Source organism: Eurypyga helias, unplaced genomic scaffold (assembly GCF_000690775.1).
Source record: "Eurypyga helias isolate BGI_N326 unplaced genomic scaffold, ASM69077v1 scaffold18779, whole genome shotgun sequence".
NCBI classification, from domain to species: domain Eukaryota; kingdom Metazoa; phylum Chordata; class Aves; order Eurypygiformes; family Eurypygidae; genus Eurypyga; species Eurypyga helias.
Genome location: NW_010273005.1, coordinates 1 through 18,077, shown reverse-complemented (window position 1 = coordinate 18,077; position 18,077 = coordinate 1). Strand labels below are relative to the sequence as shown.

The window sequence follows — 18,077 nt, the reverse complement described above, 5'->3', positions numbered from 1 at the left end:
TGCAGTCACCTTCTCATAGCTTGTGGTGTGCTTTTTCCTCTGGTATGGTGACAGGTTGAAGAATTGAAGGAAACAGTAAAAGAAGAGTTCATGCCTTGGGTGTCACAGTATCTTGTGATGAAGAGAGTCAGCATCGAGCCTAATTTTCACAGCTTATATTCAAACTTCCTTGACACGCTGAAGAATCCAGAGTTTAATAAAATGGTTCTGAATGAGACCTACAGAAATATCAAGGTGAGTAGCTCAAGTTCTCTGGTACTGAAGTAGGTGTAAGGATTTAGGACTGTGCTGTTTGCTTATGCGGACTATCATTAAAACATCTGCTTGCTGGCTTGCAGTTAAACTAACCATGAATACTAGGATTCTTCAGGTTTCAGTCAGAAATGTACCAAGGACTTAATTTGAATTGAGTAATGAGAGGGGAAGGTCTGCATTTGCTTTCATGTAAGCAGGTGGAATCTAAATTTGCGTGATGCCTGCAAATTATCATCCAGGGGCAAGATGCTTATGGTCTAGTTCTTTTGTGCAGGGGAAAGTGTAAAGATAAAACCACACTTTTTGCCAAAGTAACGTTATTTGTCAAAGAATAAAAGAGAAGGGGAGAGTTTAGAAAGATGGGTGTAACAGGCAAAATTCACTAGAGGGCTAAAATAATGTGAAGGGTAGGAGGAGGGAGAAGCCCAGAACAGATGAGTGGATGAAACCAATTTGTCAAGCAAGCACTATTTTTAAACCTGTTGGTGGAATTTCCTGACCACCATGGGTTACGCTGTAGTGCAAAAGAATCTCCTGGCTTGTCAGAGCATAGCTGACCTTGCTTTCTTCAGCTGCTGCTCCTCCTCTGAAGCTAAGGAACAGAACTAACAGCAGAATGCTGTGATGTGGTTGAAGTCTTGAAATAATGGAATGGTTTCCCAAGAAGTGCAGGTTGTAGGCTTCAGGTGTGTGAAGGAGCATTAAGTGGAAGAATTGCCTTCACAAATCGTACTTGAAGTGAGAAGTCCTAACAGTCTTGACGGAGTAACTGGTAAGGTCTGGGAAAGTGTAATTGTCTCTTTGATTCTCTCGAAAGAAAGGAATTTTGAAACCGTTACAGGGCAGATTTGCGGGGTGCTGCCTTGAAGTGAAGGCTGCTCTTGAGTATCTCTGAAGTATTCTGGAGCTCAGAACTTAATGTTCTAAAACTTCATGTCTGAAGTCAGATGAGCCGTTGCGTTTGATTTTGAGTCTATGGTTACCTTCCAGTAGTTGCTTGACTTGGGTGGGTTTTTTTCATTAGGTGCTACTGACATCAGATAAAGCTGCAGCCAACTTCTCAGACCGTTCCTTGTTAAAGAACCTTGGTCACTGGCTGGGAATGATTACACTGGCTAAAAATAAGCCCATCTTGCACACGGTGAGCTTTTGTCTTTATGGATATGTTTGCCATGAATTGGTATGCTGTTAGGCAGCAGCATAAGCTCTTTAGGAAACTTTATCACCTTCCTGGTGTTTCTCTCTTGTTTATCAGAGAAGTTAATCTCATGTAAAAATGTGTAGCTGTAAGTCTTTGTTCAGAAAGTAACTGCTGCTTAGCAGTCTGTAAAATCCAAGGACAGGCTTGACTCAACTTTGCCGGTATATCCTATAAGGAAATAGTTTAAGTGGAATTATTGCTGTGTGCTTGCTGTTTTCTCCACCCTCTTCCCTTCTTCAACTGTTGATTCTTTTTCAGGATTTGGATGTGAAATCGCTACTACTGGAAGTCAGGAATTGCTTTACGTAGTGCCATTTGTTGCCAAAGTCTTAGAATCCAGTGTCAGGAGTGTGGTAAGTGACTGTGCTGACAATTGCTGCTCAAGTGGCAAAATAAGTGTTGCAGAAAGCAATTAGTTTGTTTCACAAAGTGAAAACTGATTGCATTTCATGGAGAAAAAGAAAAGGGATGTAAGGGCTTAAAGTGAAGGAGTTCCATGTTGAGGGAAGGTACATGGCCTGTGCATTTTTGCAGTTGAAATCGGTGGCGTTAGCTGAGCTGTACTGAGGTATCCCTGAACAGAACTCCACTGAGAAATAGAAGGATACATTGAAGAGGCTCTAGCATCTATTTATTCTTTGGTTTTATTCTTTTTTAATTTCTCCCACCCCTCCTTTGACCTTGGTCAGCTCTTGACAGTTCTGCTTGACATAGAAATGAGCGGTCAGAAGGCCCAATAATTGTGTTTCCAGTTTAATGTTCAACTAGCACCCTAATCTAGTGCCAGTCAGAATACTGAATTCAACCCTAATTGCAGCTGTGCAGACTTTCCCACGGCTGTATACACACGTAGCTGTTTGTTTCAGACATTTCCAGTCACTAGTTATCCATGTGATTTTGAAAGTTTGTGTAATACTGCCCTCCTTTTTCTGTCTTGTAGGTCTTCAGGCCTCCAAACCCGTGGACCATGGCCATTATGAATGTTTTAGCTGAACTACATCAAGAACATGATCTAAAAGTAAACTTCTGTTTTTCTTTTCTCTACCTACTGAGTGTGAGGTTTTCTTGACATACCAGTCAAGAAGGATGCTGTGAAGGACCAAATTCACTTCTTGCTTCTTTAGCATGGGGAGAATTGGGCATTGCTTAATTTAGTAGAGCTTGGATGAAACTCTTCTCCTGTGAGGTCAGCATGCAAGATATTTGTCTAATCCTCAGTCACTATCCAAGTCTCTAAAAGGCATGGGGTTAGAATGGGAAGCTTGGGAGTCGAGCGGCCCAGTAAACGTTTCGGGTATTTTCCTTGTGACATAACCTAAACTAGAATTGTTGTGCAGTTGAATCTGAAGTTTGAGATTGAGGTGCTCTGCAAGAATCTTGCACTAGACATCAATGAGCTGAAACCTGGAAGTCTCCTGAAAGATAAGGATCGTCTGAAAAATCTGGATGAGCAGCTCTCTGCTCCAAAGAAGGATGTGAAGCAGCCGGAAGAGCTACCACCCATCACAACAACTAGTAAGTACATTTCGAACAGAACCCAAAACCGCACTACACAGTTTTTAATAAGACAGGTTGTGCTATTGCAGAGAAGAATGTGAAGCTACATACCCTGCTGTATCACTGCTGAATGTTTGGCAGCACTTGGATAGCTTTGTAATAGAAGTAGGTGTACAGAGTTTGGAGATGGGAAGGAAATGGAAGCCATCCTGAGGAGTAATTCTGGATGTGTTGTGTGTAGCTACTATGTGTGATGTGCCCTCCTCCTTAGAAGGGAGTCAAGCAGGATGATCCATTAACAAGACATCAGGATTTAAACCATGTTGTAACAACCTGCTCTGCTAAAACGTACGGAAGCTGGTTTGGTACTAATCATTGGGAAAATGGAGAATAAAAATTGTTTTAGTAGGAAGCTTCATTATCCAACTGCTTGTTTCTTGGTCACTTGCTGGTTTAATTGAGCAGTATGTACTTCCATTATCAGCACTTGCTTTTCAATAACTGCTCCATACAAACATTCTTGTGTCCTCTAGCTGCTTCTACAACCCCAGCTACCAGCACCACTTGTACAGCCACGGTCCCTCCACAGCCCCAGTACAGCTATCACGACATCAACGTCTATTCTTTAGGAGGGTTGGCTCCACATATTACCTTAAATCCAACGGTAAGTGTTAGAGCTGAGGTGGTTTGCTAAGAGAATTCTTGCTGCCAGTGTTGCCACACATCTCAGCTGGTGGGAGCAGCATTTTGTAACTTGGAGTTATCTGAGAGTCGCTTCTCAGAAGTAATGGGGAGGGTGGGCGTTAACACGTAATCAGAGAGCTTTAGGGGTGGGTAGTAGTTGTGTTAGCAATCTTAGATGGTCAATGGGCTTTCACTGTGACACTAGTGTCTGATTTATTTCTGGCAGTAGGTGTCAGTTGGGATAGTTGCTAACAGGACTTAAGCTTCTGTGCTCTCTTTGACCAGTCAGTGACTCTTTAATTAGCCTTTGAATTGTGCTCTCAGCTGCAACTTGGAAAGAAAAATGGTTGTATAGTCCAGTTTCAGACAAGCTGTGACAATAAGCTTCAGTTATTCAGAAAGTGTGAATGTCTAGGTAGATGGGATTGTAGTTTACTTGATTCTCACTTCCCAAATCCTCCTCTAGATTCCGCTGTTTCAAGCCCACCCGCAGCTGAAGCAGTGTGTGCGGCAGGCGATAGAGCGAGCGGTGCAAGAGCTTGTCCATCCGGTGGTCGATCGGTCCATCAAGATCGCCATGACTACGTGCGAGCAGATAGTCAGGAAGGACTTCGCGCTGGATTCCGAGGAGTCACGGATGCGTGTGGCCGCGCACCATATGATGCGGAACCTGACAGCTGGGATGGCCATGATTACCTGCAGGGAACCTTTGCTGATGAGCATAGCTACCAACTTGAAAAACAGTTTTGCCACTGCACTGAGGGTAAGAGTCACATCATCTGAAGCTTATTGCCCAATTCCAGGGCTGCAGACATCCAGCATTAGCAGATCAATTCTCCACTCTGTAGATTTGTTGATTAATTACATGGTTTAACTAGTGTGGAGGTGGACTTAGGGGACAAGTGTCTTGTGACTTGTGGAATTACAGTGAAAAAACTGTGCTGACACTATACTGCACACAAACTTCCTGATTTACTTTATTTTGCCTTGTTGTGCTCTCCAGTTTGATGGCATCACAGAAGCCCCAGAGCGTGTCTTTCTGTGGGTTTTGAGGTAGAAAACAGAGTGGAAAAGACTGAATTGATCCTGGGACTTTGTGGTGATGCCTTGGATTGTTCCAGAATGCCTGCTTCAGCAGCTGCTACCCAGAATACTTGCTGTGCTTACCATCAGTGTTAGTGACAGAGACGAGCGGAGGGAGCTTGGAAAGATCAAGACATGTTTTTAATCCCTGAAAGGATAGCAGAGTTGAAGTTCTGCCTACCCCTTGTTTAAGGGCATGTCACTGTATCCCATCTGTTGGGGAGTGACAGTGCAAAGGTCCTTTGGCAAGGGGGTCACTCTTGTGTGGTGACTGGCTCAGGAGGGCAGGACAACTCGAGCAATATGAAAATGTAGCAAAATAGTTGGTTTTATCCCTGAAAGTGGATGAAATTGGTACAGGGCCAGTTGTAATCAAGGAGACTTTTTCTTAAGGAGTAATTATAGAACACACTGTTCATAAGAAGGTGCTGTACAAGACATCTAAAAATTTCATATCTGGTTTACTCTATGAAGTGGGTCAAGAAGCAAGGATTTCTTTGGTTTGGAAGAAGCAGTGTAGTTTTCAGGAATTAATGAAATGAGGTTAGATCATAACGGACAAGGAAATCCAAGTAGATTGGACTGATTGCCTTTATGTGGATTCCATTCCCAATGGGATTTGCTGCTTTGCACCCTGGAAAATCAGTCCATCTGTTCGGGGTTCTCTCAAAGCAGGCTCCAAGAAGGAGAGAAGAGAATCTCTATCAGAACGGGAACCCACTGAAAAAAGGCTTAGGAGTCCTGTTTTGCCTTTAGTGGTGCATGTTTAGTGATGTCATCTTCTGATCACAACCTAGGAACTGGATAAAACTTCCAGGCTGTGGTGCAAGGCTTTGCTTTTCCTGCATTAGCATCTGTTGTACATGTATCAGTCTGAAGCAGGGCTTTATTTCTCTGTCCCGGAGATAGATTGGTGCAGGAGATGGAGAAGCTCCTGCTGATTGTTCCTTGTTGAAAGTCTTTACTGTCATCTTGCCTACATGTTTTATTCAAAGCTGTGCAAAATGAAATTTATTATTGCATGTTCCATGCAAAGAGTGCATTCCTAAGAGCATTCCTTTTTATCGCTGGTGTTTTGTATAGGCAGCAGTGTGGATTTTAATGCTAGTAATGTGCAGAGAAAATGTACAGCCTTCGCTGACTGTTGTGGTTTTCAATAGGCAGCCTCCCCACAGCAGAGGGACATGATGGAGCAGGCAGCTGCCCAGTTAGCGCAGGATAACTGTGAGCTAGCGTGCTGCTTCATCCAGAAGACGGCTGTGGAAAAGGCAGGCCCTGAGATGGACAAGAGGCTCGCAACTGTAAGTATGGGACCACCATCTTTTAAAAGTATTCTAAGTGCTCATATACATCCTGACTCGGTGACTGAAATTCAGCATGATGTTTGGGTGTTTCTTCCTAGGAATTTGAGCTCAGAAAACACGCTAGACAAGAGGGACGTCGGTACTGTGATCCTGTTGTGTTAACTTACCAGGCTGAGCGGATGCCAGAACAGATCAGGTTAAAGGTGAGGATATTAACTGATCTATGTTTGGGTGCTGCTCTTCTCCCCTCCTGATGATGATGAAGAGTAGATGGCACGCACACCTTCAGCTGAGCAGTCCTGTATTTGTCAGCCTTGTCTAACAGCACAACTGCTGTTAGCTTGATTAGTAATGGAAGCACATGAATACGTTGTTCCAAAATAATACAAACACTCATTTTCCTCAATTCCTTGACATTAGAAGGCACGTTTCTCCTTCTGTGCTGTTCTTTCACTGAAAGATGACTAGTCTGCTTTGTTGTCTTGTCTCCTTTACATTTTCTTTCCTTAAAGGACATACCGTGTCCTGTCAGCACAGCATTTCTGTTGTGCATCAGACACACATAGAAGCCAATATTCAGTTATTCCTGTCTTTGGGAATGTGAGTTGCAGTTGTGGAGCCAAATGCTCCTCTTGAGAGGTGTGGCAGGAGAGAAGAGGAGACTGTGCAGAGCTGCTGAAGCCTACTTCTCAATGTCTAGGCCTCTCTGTTTAAGGATATGACTGAGCAGCTACCTGTTACACAAACTGCCCTCGTTTCTTACTGCCACGGTGCTTAACAATGAGGTTATTGCCTGTTCTTTTCCTTGCGAAGGTTGGAGGTGTGGACCCAAAACAGCTGGCTGTTTATGAAGAGTTTGCACGCAATGTCCCTGGCTTCTTGCCTACCAATGACTTAACTCAGCCCACGGGATTCTTGGCTCAGCCTATGAAGGTAGGCATTTGAGTACTGTCATCCTTTTGGTGAATGTTGCAGAACTTGTGTGTCCTTTCCTAGAAGACGAGTAAGAATCAGGCATTTTTATTGCTTGGGAACAGTGGTGGAAAGATACATTAGTTGTGAAGTCTAACGACGACATGAACCTTTATATCCAGCGATAGGGGTCTTTAACCCAACTGGGAACAACATCTGCAATTTGAGATTACTACATGTGGGTTTAGCAGCAGTGAAACATTTTATTCAAATCTCTGGTTATTTGTGGGGAAGATGATGGATGGCAAGCATGGATTTTTGGGATAATAAACTGGCTTTTGTATGCATACTTGGTGTTGAGGACTGCTAGGATTGTTTGCTAGTTATTTTTGCAACATAACTTGCTCCTACTTATCTAAAATGCCAGCATACCTAACCGTGCTGCTGTAGAGGTCTAAATATTGGTTTCTGTAATTTCCAAAGCAGAAGAGCCAATCAGTGGTTGAGTTTTGCACACACAGTCCTGAAACAGTCGCTCACTCTCATTTTCTCTTAAGCAGCAAGCTTGGGCTACAGATGACGTGGCACAGATCTATGACAAATGTATGGCAGAACTGGAGCAGCACCTGCAGTCCATTCCACACACCCTGACCATGAATCCTCAAGCTCAAGCGTTGCGCAGCCTCTTGGAGGCTGTGGTGGTGGCTCGGAACTCCCGTGATGCCATTGCTGCACTTGGACTTCTGCAGAAGGTGAGTGTTAACAGCTGAGGAGTCCGGAACAGCCTTTGATGTCAGTGCGATTGGGAAGCTAAGATGATGTTTGAACTGCACTTGTAGGTAGTGTGGAGTGGAGTACTGGATTTGTAGCGGCACACGTGTGCCTTGTATTTTGCAGTAACTGATAAATGAGTGTGTGGTGTTTGGCCCTGGCCAGCGGCCAAGCGTCCATCCAGCTGCTTGCTCGCTCCTCTCGCCCACAGGACAGGGAGAAAATAGAGGGAAGGCAAGATGACTTGTGTGTGGATTATCACAGTTTAGCAGGGAAAGCAAAAGCTGTGTGCACAAACAAGAAAAAAAAGACTACTTCCTGTCAGCAGGCAGATGTTTAGCCACTCCTTGGAATGCAGGGCTTGAGCGCATGTAACGGTTGTTTGGGAAGGCAAACAACCATGAATGCCCCCTTTCATCTTCCTTTCCCTGAGGCTTTATTGCTGAGCATGATGTCATGTGGTATGGAATATCCCTTCATGCAGTTCAGGTCAGCTGCCCTGGCTGTGTCACCTCCCAGCCTCTTGCTCATCCCCAGCCTATTTGCTGCTGGGTGGAGGCAGAGTGGGAAAGAGGAAAGCCTTGGTGCTGCACAGCAATTGGCAAAACACTGGTGTGTTGTCAACAGTGATGCAGCACAAATCCAGAGTGGTTGCGGCGAGCTCTGTGAGCTGAGCTGGCATCAGTGCCTGCGGAGCATAGTGATAAACACAGAGAAAAAGCCCTTTGAGTATAGCGGAAGGATACTGAGCTGGCTGCATGAGGATCCAAGAGTGGCAAAACAAAAGTAACTAGAAGCTGGAGGGGGAGAGCCTGTTCTTGATGGATAGTGCTCATACCTGTTAAAGGATCTGGCCCTGACTAGGCCTCGAGTGCATAAATTGAGCCGCCCCTGTACAAGAATCGCCTCCCACTAGTCGAGCTCAGATGCAGCTGAGTGCTGAAGCTCTTCATCTAAAGAACCTGGTCGCTGACTTCTCAGAGGTTCTGCAAATCGTCTTTCATGTAGTTTTTCATGAGCTGTATGCAGAATTGCCTCTGAGGAGGCATTGACTTTAACTGCAGCACAAACTGATGTGGTCCTTCATATTCCATGGGGCATAGACAGACCGTGGGCTTGTTTGTGGTTGGACAGCTGTGCACAGGGAATGTGTACATGCTGGGGTAGCTGGTAAAATCTCACCTAGCCTTATCAAGGGGTCAGCATGGTGACTAAATTGGTTTTTTGCATGTCTGCTGATCTGATTTGCAGAAGATTTGGAAGAGGACTTGTTTTTTCCTCTGCTAACAGGTTGCATCTATTCTAGGCTGTAGAGGGCTTGCTGGATGCCACCAGTGGGGCAGATGCTGACCTCCTGCTCCGCTATCGTGAGTGTCATCTGCTCGTCCTGAAGGCTCTGCAGGACGGCCGTGCATATGGATCTCCGTGGTGTAATAAACAAATTACTAGGTCAGTTACGAGACAGTAGGAACACTGGTGTAGCTTTCAGCATCTTTTGGGAGCTACTGTGTTCTTCTGAATCACTTGCCAGTTTATAGTTTGCATTGCTGCAATTTGGACAGAGAGAAAATAGCTTTTTTTAGTCAAAAGTAGGTAATCTTCTGATAATGCTGCTTCATCCTAGAACACTGATAGGAATCTTCAATGGAATTAAGCAGTAGAGATGCTCTGGGTTGGGGTTTCTCCTCATTTTATAGAGAATGTCTCTGTATGCTGTCACAAACTGTGACGTGATATATACCTGCAGCACAGGCCTTGGCTAGGCAGATGTGCCACTTTGGCCTCAGAATTGAGGCTTTTTTATGCAGAAGAAACTGAGGCTCTTGAGGGGTGGTTGTGACCAGTTGTGCAGGGCAACCAGTGCTTGAGGCTGGTGACTGTTCTCAACTCAAAGCTTGGAGAATGCTCTAGAAGAGGCTTTTGGAGCAGAGGGGTGAATTGCAGCGAATGGCACAGTTTCTGAAGTGTTAGATATGAGTTGCTTCAGTTAAAGTGTGTTTAAGTACACTCTTTTAAAGAAATCAAATCCTTCAGGTGCCTGATTGAATGCAGAGACGAGTACAAGTACAACGTGGAAGCGGTGGAGCTGCTAATCCGCAATCACCTTGTGAACATGCAGCAGTATGACCTTCACTTGGCTCAGGTAAAGGGAACCTGCTCTTCTGGAGGAGAAAAGTTACGGTCAGTCCGTTGTTAGATACGTGGTTGAACCTCAATTGCCTTTTTCGTGTTGACAGTCCATGGAGAATGGCTTGAACTACATGGCTGTGGCATTTGCCATGCAGTTGGTAAAGATCCTGTTGGTGGATGAGAGGAGTGTTGCCCACGTAACAGAGGCAGATCTGTTTCACACAATTGAGACACTCATGAGGATTAATGCTCATTCCAGAGGAAACGCCCCGGAAGGGTGAGACTGAAATACCGTGTACTACATTACTTCTCTTGTGCTTGTGTATGATTTGAAATGCTGCATAGGCCATGTCTCCTGTCAGTCATACTGCTTTAACCTTTCCCTAGGGCTGCAGCCCTGTGTTAAACTGTCACTTACCTGTTTACATTTTTAAAATATCTAGGTGTTAATACGTTAATTTGTTAATCACAAGCAGTTCATCAAATTAGAGAATCTTTCCTGTTTCTTTAGACAGTTTTCTGTTTAGAACATACAGAGCAATCATCCCCCAATCTCACATGGTTTCTGTGTCCACCAGCAAGTAACTGGGCAGCAAATGTTGCCCCAGCATCTGGGGATACTTGTGGCATTTGCAGGCCTCCTGAGGTGGAAGCAATTGCTGCTGGCTTTGAGGAAGGGTGTGGGTTGGAGCTTGGAGAGCTCTGGATTGCTGTGAGAGCAACTAGCAGCTGGCTGGGGGTGGTGGCAGAGCCTGCTGCTACCAACACCACAGCTGCTAGTGGCATGTCCCAAAACTAAGGTCCTCTTGTCTGCCCGTGCTGTGAGTAGACCCTCTTTGCTGTACGACGTGACTTGCACCACAGGCAAACGCAGTGTCCCAGTCAGGCTGTTTAGCACTGCCATCTCACTATCTTGGGACATTTTAGGGCTTCCCAATTCTGCCAGGGTGAAGCTATTTCTAGTATTTGCAGTGCTGTGTTGCAGCATGCCGCTGCATGAATTGGAGTGGAACTTCAAAGCTTGTATGACTTAAGTGTTCCTTCTTTCATCATGATTGTATCTGCTTTCGTGGCTGACCTGCTATTCCAGCGAGGATGGGGAGATACAAAACCTGATACAGGAAATAATTTGCTTTCTTCCAAGTAGATTTAACTGACCTCCCAATTCAGGTACCTTCCAGGAAGAAGTTAACCCAGCTCTCGCTCTGGTCTGTTGCTCTAGATTACCCCAACTGATGGAAGTAGTCCGGTCAAACTATGAAGCAATGATTGACCGTGCTCACGGAGGTCCCAATTTCATGATGCATTCAGGAATTTCCCAAGCCTCAGAGTATGATGATCCGCCAGGTCTGAGGGAGAAGGCAGAATACCTGCTGAGGGAGTGGGTGAACCTCTACCATTCAGCTGCAGCCGGCCGTGACAGTACCAAAGCGTTCTCTGCGTTTGTTGGACAGGTAGAGCTTTTGGAAAGAAAGGTGCTTTTTATTCAACATCGGTAGGGTGTGATGCCCTCCATTTTAAAGTAATGTTATAACCCATGTTAGGCATCCTTTTGAAACTTTCAGGTGTATCGCCGTTTACCATCCAAACCAGACACAGTTTTGGTAGTCAAATTCTGTAGAAACCCCTACCCTTCACCAAATCATTTTCTTCGTATACTGTAACAACGAGCTGTCATTTCAGCCTGAGTTTTGGGATAAGTCTGGTGGGAAAAGAGCTTCAGCTGAGATCGCTGTTGGGAATAGTTCCAAAATGCTCCTGGTAGCAAAGCTTGACTAACGTTGCTCCTTACAGGTAATGATAAGCTCTGTCAGCCTACAGAAGGAAATTGCCAGTAGATACAGGAGAATTGTTCCAGACCATGGCAACAAGGGAATCCTTTTTTCTAACTGGAGTCGTTAGAGCGAGGGGAAAGCTTGAAGCTACAGTGGTGCCTAAATTTGATCAGCCTCCAACACTTCACTCCTGGGTACTTTGACAGATGTGGTGAATAGCACAGCATCTGCTTTCCAGGTGTGCCCGAGAGGGGAGCTGCTGTTGGTAGCGAGTTCCCTGTATAGGCGGCTGTCTTCCAAAAGCTGTGTTCCCGCAGCTCCTTGGTGCCAGCTACAAGGAGGCCCCTGACTGAGTCTATTTGCACTGTGTTTTCTTTCCACTTCTGTGTTAATACCACAGAAATGCCACAGATTTTTGCACCTACCAGCCAAAAGAAACTGAAGCTTCAAGTAAGCATGAAGATGTTGACCCATGCAGTGATTTTTTTTTTTTCCCAATGTGAATTTAGTGTCCTCATGTACTGGCTTGTAGCCAGCTTTCTGTTGGTCTGGCTTCTACTGTGTAACTTTGAATGTTTTTAGTGGGTCTTGTGTTCAACTTCTTTTTTTTAAAAAGCAAGTTTTACCTCTTCATGTGACCTCACTCTTTTTGTACCTTAAATGAGACTTAAAAGCATACTTCAGCGTAGGGTACTCAGAATACTCAATGCACTTCTCTCGTGCTTCACCCTTCCATCCCACCTGTTTTGTTTACCTCTTGTACATACTTGATCAGATTCAAAATAGCAATTGAAATGCACACATTTTTCTTACAGGCTTTGACAGGTGTGGGGTTTAGAGTATTTTGTAATAACTACATTAAACAAGGTTTTATTACTGAACTCAAATGACCTTAATTTTGCCTGCTTAATTTAAGTGTTGCTTCCTTTCCACTAGCCTTTAGGACATGAAGGAGCATAGAACTTTGAAGGCAGATAATTTCTTTAACAAAACCCCAAGTTTCTCCAGAAATACTAGGAGTTCTCTAAGAGTTGGCAGTTCTGCTGTCTATGTAGCTTCACATAGAATCATAGAATCATAGAATGGTTTGGGTTGGAAGGGACCTTAAAGATCATCTAGTTCCAACCCCCCTGCCATGGGCAGGGACACCTTCCACTAGACCAGGTTGCTCAAAGCCACATCCAGCCTGGCCTTGAAGACATCCAGGGATGGGGCATCCACAACATCTCTGGGCAACCTGTTCCAGTGCCTCACCACCCTCTCTGTGAAGAATTTCTTCCTGACATCTAATCTAAACCTCCCTGATTTCAATTTATACCCATTACCCCTCGTCCTGTCACTACAGGCTCTTGTCAAAAGTCCTCTCCCAGTACCCTTGTAGGCCCCCTTCAGATATTGGAAGGCTGCAATGAGGTCTCCTCGGAGCCTCCTCTTCTCCAGGCTGAACAAGCCCAATTCTTGCAGCCTCTCCCCATAGCAGAGGTGCTCCAGCCCTCGGATCATCTTCGTGGCCTCCTCTGGCCTCGCTCCAAGTGGTCAATATCCTTCTGATACTGATACATCTCTGCAGTGGGAGTTTAGAACTAAGATGCTTTATTGAAAACCCAGAAGTTTCTTACAGTGTAGTTTTTCATTTTGATGGCTTTAATACTGTGGGTAACACATAGAGGTGTCTATTTCGATATAAATGTCATTAAGAAACAACGCTGCTACCACCCTCCCCAAGGAAAAAAAAACACCCAGGCTTGCTCTGCATGTTATTTTCATGTAAGGAAAGTTCACTACCCAAATGCAGTTTGCTTCTGCAGGACATTGCTGCAAAGTAGTAGCTGAGCTCTGCCATTTCCAGAGCTTGTGAGCTCCAGAATGGAACTGCTGCTGCCTCTCGCTCTCCTTCATGCGAGGTTGAGTGCGGGTGGCAGAAGTGCTACCGAAACAGGCTCCTCAGTTATGCTGATGGTTGAAAAGAACTGGGATCAGGGGGACTCTGTCCTAGAACTGTGTTGTCACCCTCACGTTGCCTTGAAACGCGGATCTTGAGGGAAGGAGAGATTGCTGCCCATCCCTCGTGGTAAAAATTAATTGTGGCAGGCCAACTGGGTGCTTCGTAAATTATTGTTTGAATTAAGTTGTAAAACGGTTCTGTGGTTATGGTTCTGAGGGGTTTTCCTTTCCTGGATAGATGCACCAGCAAGGAATCCTGAAAACGGATGATCTGATCACCCGTTTTTTCCGCCTTTGCACTGAAATGTGTGTGGAAATCAGCTATCGTGCTCAGGCTGAGCAGCAGCACAACCCTGCTGCCAACCCCACGATGATTCGAGCCAAGTGCTACCACAATCTGGATGCCTTTGTGAGGCTTATCGCGCTGCTGGTGAAGCACTCTGGGGAGGCAACCAACACGGTTACCAAGATCAACCTCCTGAATAAGGTTGGGAACCTTTTTTGTGCTTGTTGCATTTCAAGTGTGTAATTCGGCATACCTTTGCTGCACGGGAAACGTAGGCCTTAATGCAGGCTACTGCTAAGATGTCAGATGGGGCCTTTGGTCACCGAACTGATCAGCTGGTGAGTGGAGCAGCAGGGTGCCAAGTGACGTTCTTCAGAGATTTCGTATCAAACAAGCTTGAAACTCACCTCTCTGCCTTGAAATGAAAAAGTCAGCTGCTGTTGGTTTGAGGCATTAGAAGGTGTGGCTCAAGGCTTATAATTTCCTGGGTGTCTGCCTTGTTTTTGTGAGGGCCTTGCCTATACTCTTGGTTTATGGCCAGACAGTCTTGGGTAGTTAAGACCTTCCAACAGTCAGTCAGTGGGACTGATTCATGGGACAGGAAGAGCAAAATACAGTGGTTAGGAGTTCCTGGTACAGATTATAACATTAATGTATGTAATGCTTCCAGTAACTAGAATTTTTGATTCTTATTGGAATCTGATTTCTGTTGTTTCTGCATTAAAGAATTATCTTTAGCCCGACTTGCAGGGTAATTCTTGCTGCCACCGCTGAAATGTTGTGATCTCTTTAGGTTCTGGGTATTGTTGTGGGAGTTCTTCTGCAAGACCACGATGTTCGGCAGAGTGAGTTTCAGCAGCTTCCTTACCATCGCATTTTCATCATGTTGCTGTTGGAATTAAATGCTCCTGAGCATGTACTGGAGACCATCAACTTCCAGACACTGACAGCTTTCTGGTATGTATGTGAGACCAGCTGGAAAGCTCATCCTTTCCTGCTAGGATGAAGACTTTTTCACCTGAAGGCTATCTGACTGTGCCTTTGTGGTGGTGTAGTCACATTCAGGATAACTGGTTCTCCTGTAGACTGTCCACTTGCTTGTTTTAAGGAGGATGACTGGTAAAATCCAAGATGCTCAAATGCCTTGCTTCTAGGGCTGTGTATGTTTTCCCTTGATGTTATGAAAAGCAATCTTATTGCTGTGCACTTCTAACCTGCTCTAACTTTTCTTTCAGTAACACATTTCACATCCTGAGGCCTACAAAAGCTCCAGGTTTTGTTTATGCCTGGCTGGAACTGATCTCCCATCGGATATTTATTGCAAGAATGCTGGCACATACACCACAGCAGAAGGTGTGGCTGCAGTTTCTCTCTTCTGAATTCAAAAGCTCACGCGGATGCTTGTCTGGTGTGGTGCTGTTTCACATCTCAAAGTGCACTAGTAGCATGGCTGTCCCGTTTTTGTTGTCTTCCATATTCACAGTAACCTAACTGCATGGAGGAGAGTCTTTGTGTCAGTAAGCTATGGGATTTAGGGTGATTTCAGTCCCATCAACATGCCGCCGTCAAAGTCTGGAAGAGCTGTAGTCTAGATCAAACACCGTCGGTGCAGTATGGCATGTTGAGTGGTGTGGAAGCAGCCGTAGCGTGCGATGCGCAGCCAAAGCCCTCGCTGAGCTGTGCTGCACTCGCCGCTAGAGCTGGCAGTGGGACAGAACTCTGATCCAGCTTTATATGAAGGCCAGTCTGTTTATAGTTTATAGGACTTGAAGATAACTGCTCTTCATTGCATGTTTTCCACCTGCTGTTTCTTTTTCTTGACAGGGTTGGCCTATGTATGCCCAGTTACTGATCGACCTTTTCAAGTACTTGGCTCCTTTCCTTAGAAATGTGGAACTCACCAAACCTATGCAAATTCTTTACAAGGTAAAAAAAGTCAGTGAATAGATGCTACTTCCAACCACAGTTGTCTGAAAAGGAGATGTGTTCTGGTCACAAAACCAAGATTTACTGTTATTTCTTAAATAACAGTAATGGTGGTGTGGGACAGAAGCAGGCTGTCTTCCCAGATAAGGCTTAAACTGAAAGCGGGGAGGTTTAGATATCAGGAAGAAATTCTTCTTGGAGAGGGTGGTGAGGCACTGGGACAGGTTGCCCAGAGAAGCTGTGGATGCCCCATCCCTGGAAGTGTTCAAGGCCAGGCTGGATGAGGCTTGGAGCAACCTGGTCTAGTGGAAGGTGTCCCTGCCCATGGCAGGGGGGTTGGAACTGGATGGTCTTTAAGGTCCCTTCCAACCCAAACTGTTCTATGGTTCTATAAATTTTTTTCCTGTTCATGTTAACCACACAACATGGAAGGGGAGGGCTCTGCAAGCTCTTGGGCAGTTTCAGCACTTCCACACTGCTTTTATATTCTGTTCTGTTTCGCAGGGCACTCTGCGTGTGTTGCTGGTGTTGTTGCATGATTTCCCGGAGTTTCTTTGTGATTACCACTATGGGTTCTGTGATGTGATCCCACCTAACTGTATTCAGCTAAGGAATCTGATCCTGAGTGCCTTCCCACGGAACATGAGGCTTCCAGACCCTTTCACCCCCAATCTTAAGGTAGGACTTATTGTCACCAGTTTGATAATGGGAAGCTTTAATCCCCCAAATACTCTTTATCCACTCTTTTGGCGGAGACTCACATTTTGGCAACAGTTTAACTGATACTTGAATTAATGCAACAATTCAGACGTTACTGGGTCTGGGAGAACGGCGTGTTTTGAAGGTTTCAGTTTGTAATGCTCAGTGCACGACGGGCTCCGTACAGAGCGGGACGCGATCCTTGTCCTGCAGAGCACCGTGTTAGGAGGTCTGTTGCAGCAGGAAGCATAACGCTTGCCTCCGGCCCGCAGGGTTTCACGGCACCCGCTTGCACGGTCTGTGGGGGCTCACCCTGACAGGACAGGCTGTTGAGACTTGCTACATCCAGGACCTAGCTTGTGCATGGACAACCAGAAGGCTTTTCTTATTCCAAAGGGAGGCTGACCTGACGGCCTCCCCAGATCTGACCGGCACGCGGTGCTGGAGCAGGGGCATCTTTAGCTTTTACTGTCTCACTTGGCACTGAAAAGCCGACTGCGTAAGCGATCTTTGTGGCTTTCCTGTTTGGAAGCTCAGCCAACAGTTCTTGTCTCGGTTTCATTCAGCTCGTGCCGAATCGTGTAGCTTGTGCCCCGCAGGGTGAGTGGTGCCTGGAGTTGAGGTGACTGACTGCTGAAGAGCTGGTGTCCCAGCACAGTGGAACTGCAGATACTTCGTGATGAGAAACACGGATGCCGTCTTACCGTGAAAATAATGAGCCAGCATTCTGAAGCAAGCCTGTTGCGTAATGGGGAGGGACTTGGAGAAGTGTTAATTGTTATCTCATTAAAACATTGGGCATATGCCGGTCTCCTAATTACGGAATGAGTAGAATTGTCCTGTGAGTCTTCTTGCCTGAGTAGTGCAGGGTGGTGGGAGCAAAGCTGCAGTCCTCATGCAGTCAGCACTTCTGGAGGCTGAAGAAGGCTGTTCCTGGCTTGTTTGGTAGTTTACAAAGGCACAAACTCCACACTGTCTTGGGTGTGGATAGGGGGACTTCAGAGGCGGTGACTGAATTCCCCATGGCCTTCACCCTTGAATTCTTTTATCCTCTACTCTCCGCTCTTTGAGACAGCCATCTAGTAAGTCTGTACATTAGAGACCAGGTTCCTTCCGAAGTCTGGCAGAGTCCAGTGTTTCCTTGTCATTGCTGGCAGGAGAAAACAATCAACAGCCATCGTGGGTATAATATCCCAGATCTGCCTTTGCGGTTTGTTCCTCTAGCCACTGCTTGTGTGTCAGCTGACTGCTTTTGTCCCGACAGGTGGACATGCTAAGTGAGATCAACATCGCTCCCCGAATACTCACCAATTTCACTGGAGTGATGCCCCCTCAGTTCAAGAAGGACTTGGATTCCTATCTCAAAACCCGTTCTCCGGTCACCTTTTTGTCTGACTTGCGCAGCAACCTACAAGTGAGTGGCTGGTTTGGGAGGATGCTGGCTTTAGGTGGTGTGGGACAAACGGTCTTGCCGCTGAGGCACCCTCCTTTCTTGACGGAGTTTTGGGGGTGTGCAGGAAGCACGTGTTGCAGGCAGCAGAACAGCCTCTGGAAACGCACACTTCTACGCAGGGTGCTTAAGTGTGTGTGAGTGTCGTGGTTTAACTCCG

The 18,077-nt window shown here is 45.7% G+C and overlaps 1 protein-coding gene across 1 annotated transcript in view; it reads left to right on the top strand.

The window, feature by feature from the left end:
• Positions 1–17,881, top strand: part of LOC104505678 (CCR4-NOT transcription complex subunit 1-like) — a gene marked incomplete at both ends in the record, with an annotated part of 45,599 nt that extends 27,718 nt beyond the window's left edge. The window contains 22 exon segments of the mRNA XM_010159332.1: positions 55–234; positions 1,280–1,396; positions 1,715–1,742; positions 1,745–1,809; positions 2,397–2,474; positions 2,794–2,971; positions 3,487–3,617; positions 4,104–4,400; positions 5,881–6,021; positions 6,123–6,227; positions 6,838–6,957; positions 7,497–7,688; positions 9,014–9,156; positions 9,742–9,850; positions 9,945–10,114; positions 11,060–11,291; positions 13,795–14,043; positions 14,636–14,799; positions 15,078–15,195; positions 15,667–15,768; positions 16,273–16,446; positions 17,732–17,881. Of these exon segments, the coding sequence (XP_010157634.1) occupies positions 55–234; positions 1,280–1,396; positions 1,715–1,742; positions 1,745–1,809; positions 2,397–2,474; positions 2,794–2,971; positions 3,487–3,617; positions 4,104–4,400; positions 5,881–6,021; positions 6,123–6,227; positions 6,838–6,957; positions 7,497–7,688; positions 9,014–9,156; positions 9,742–9,850; positions 9,945–10,114; positions 11,060–11,291; positions 13,795–14,043; positions 14,636–14,799; positions 15,078–15,195; positions 15,667–15,768; positions 16,273–16,446; positions 17,732–17,881 (3,243 nt within the window).
• Between the last annotated feature and the right edge of the window lie 196 nt (positions 17,882–18,077).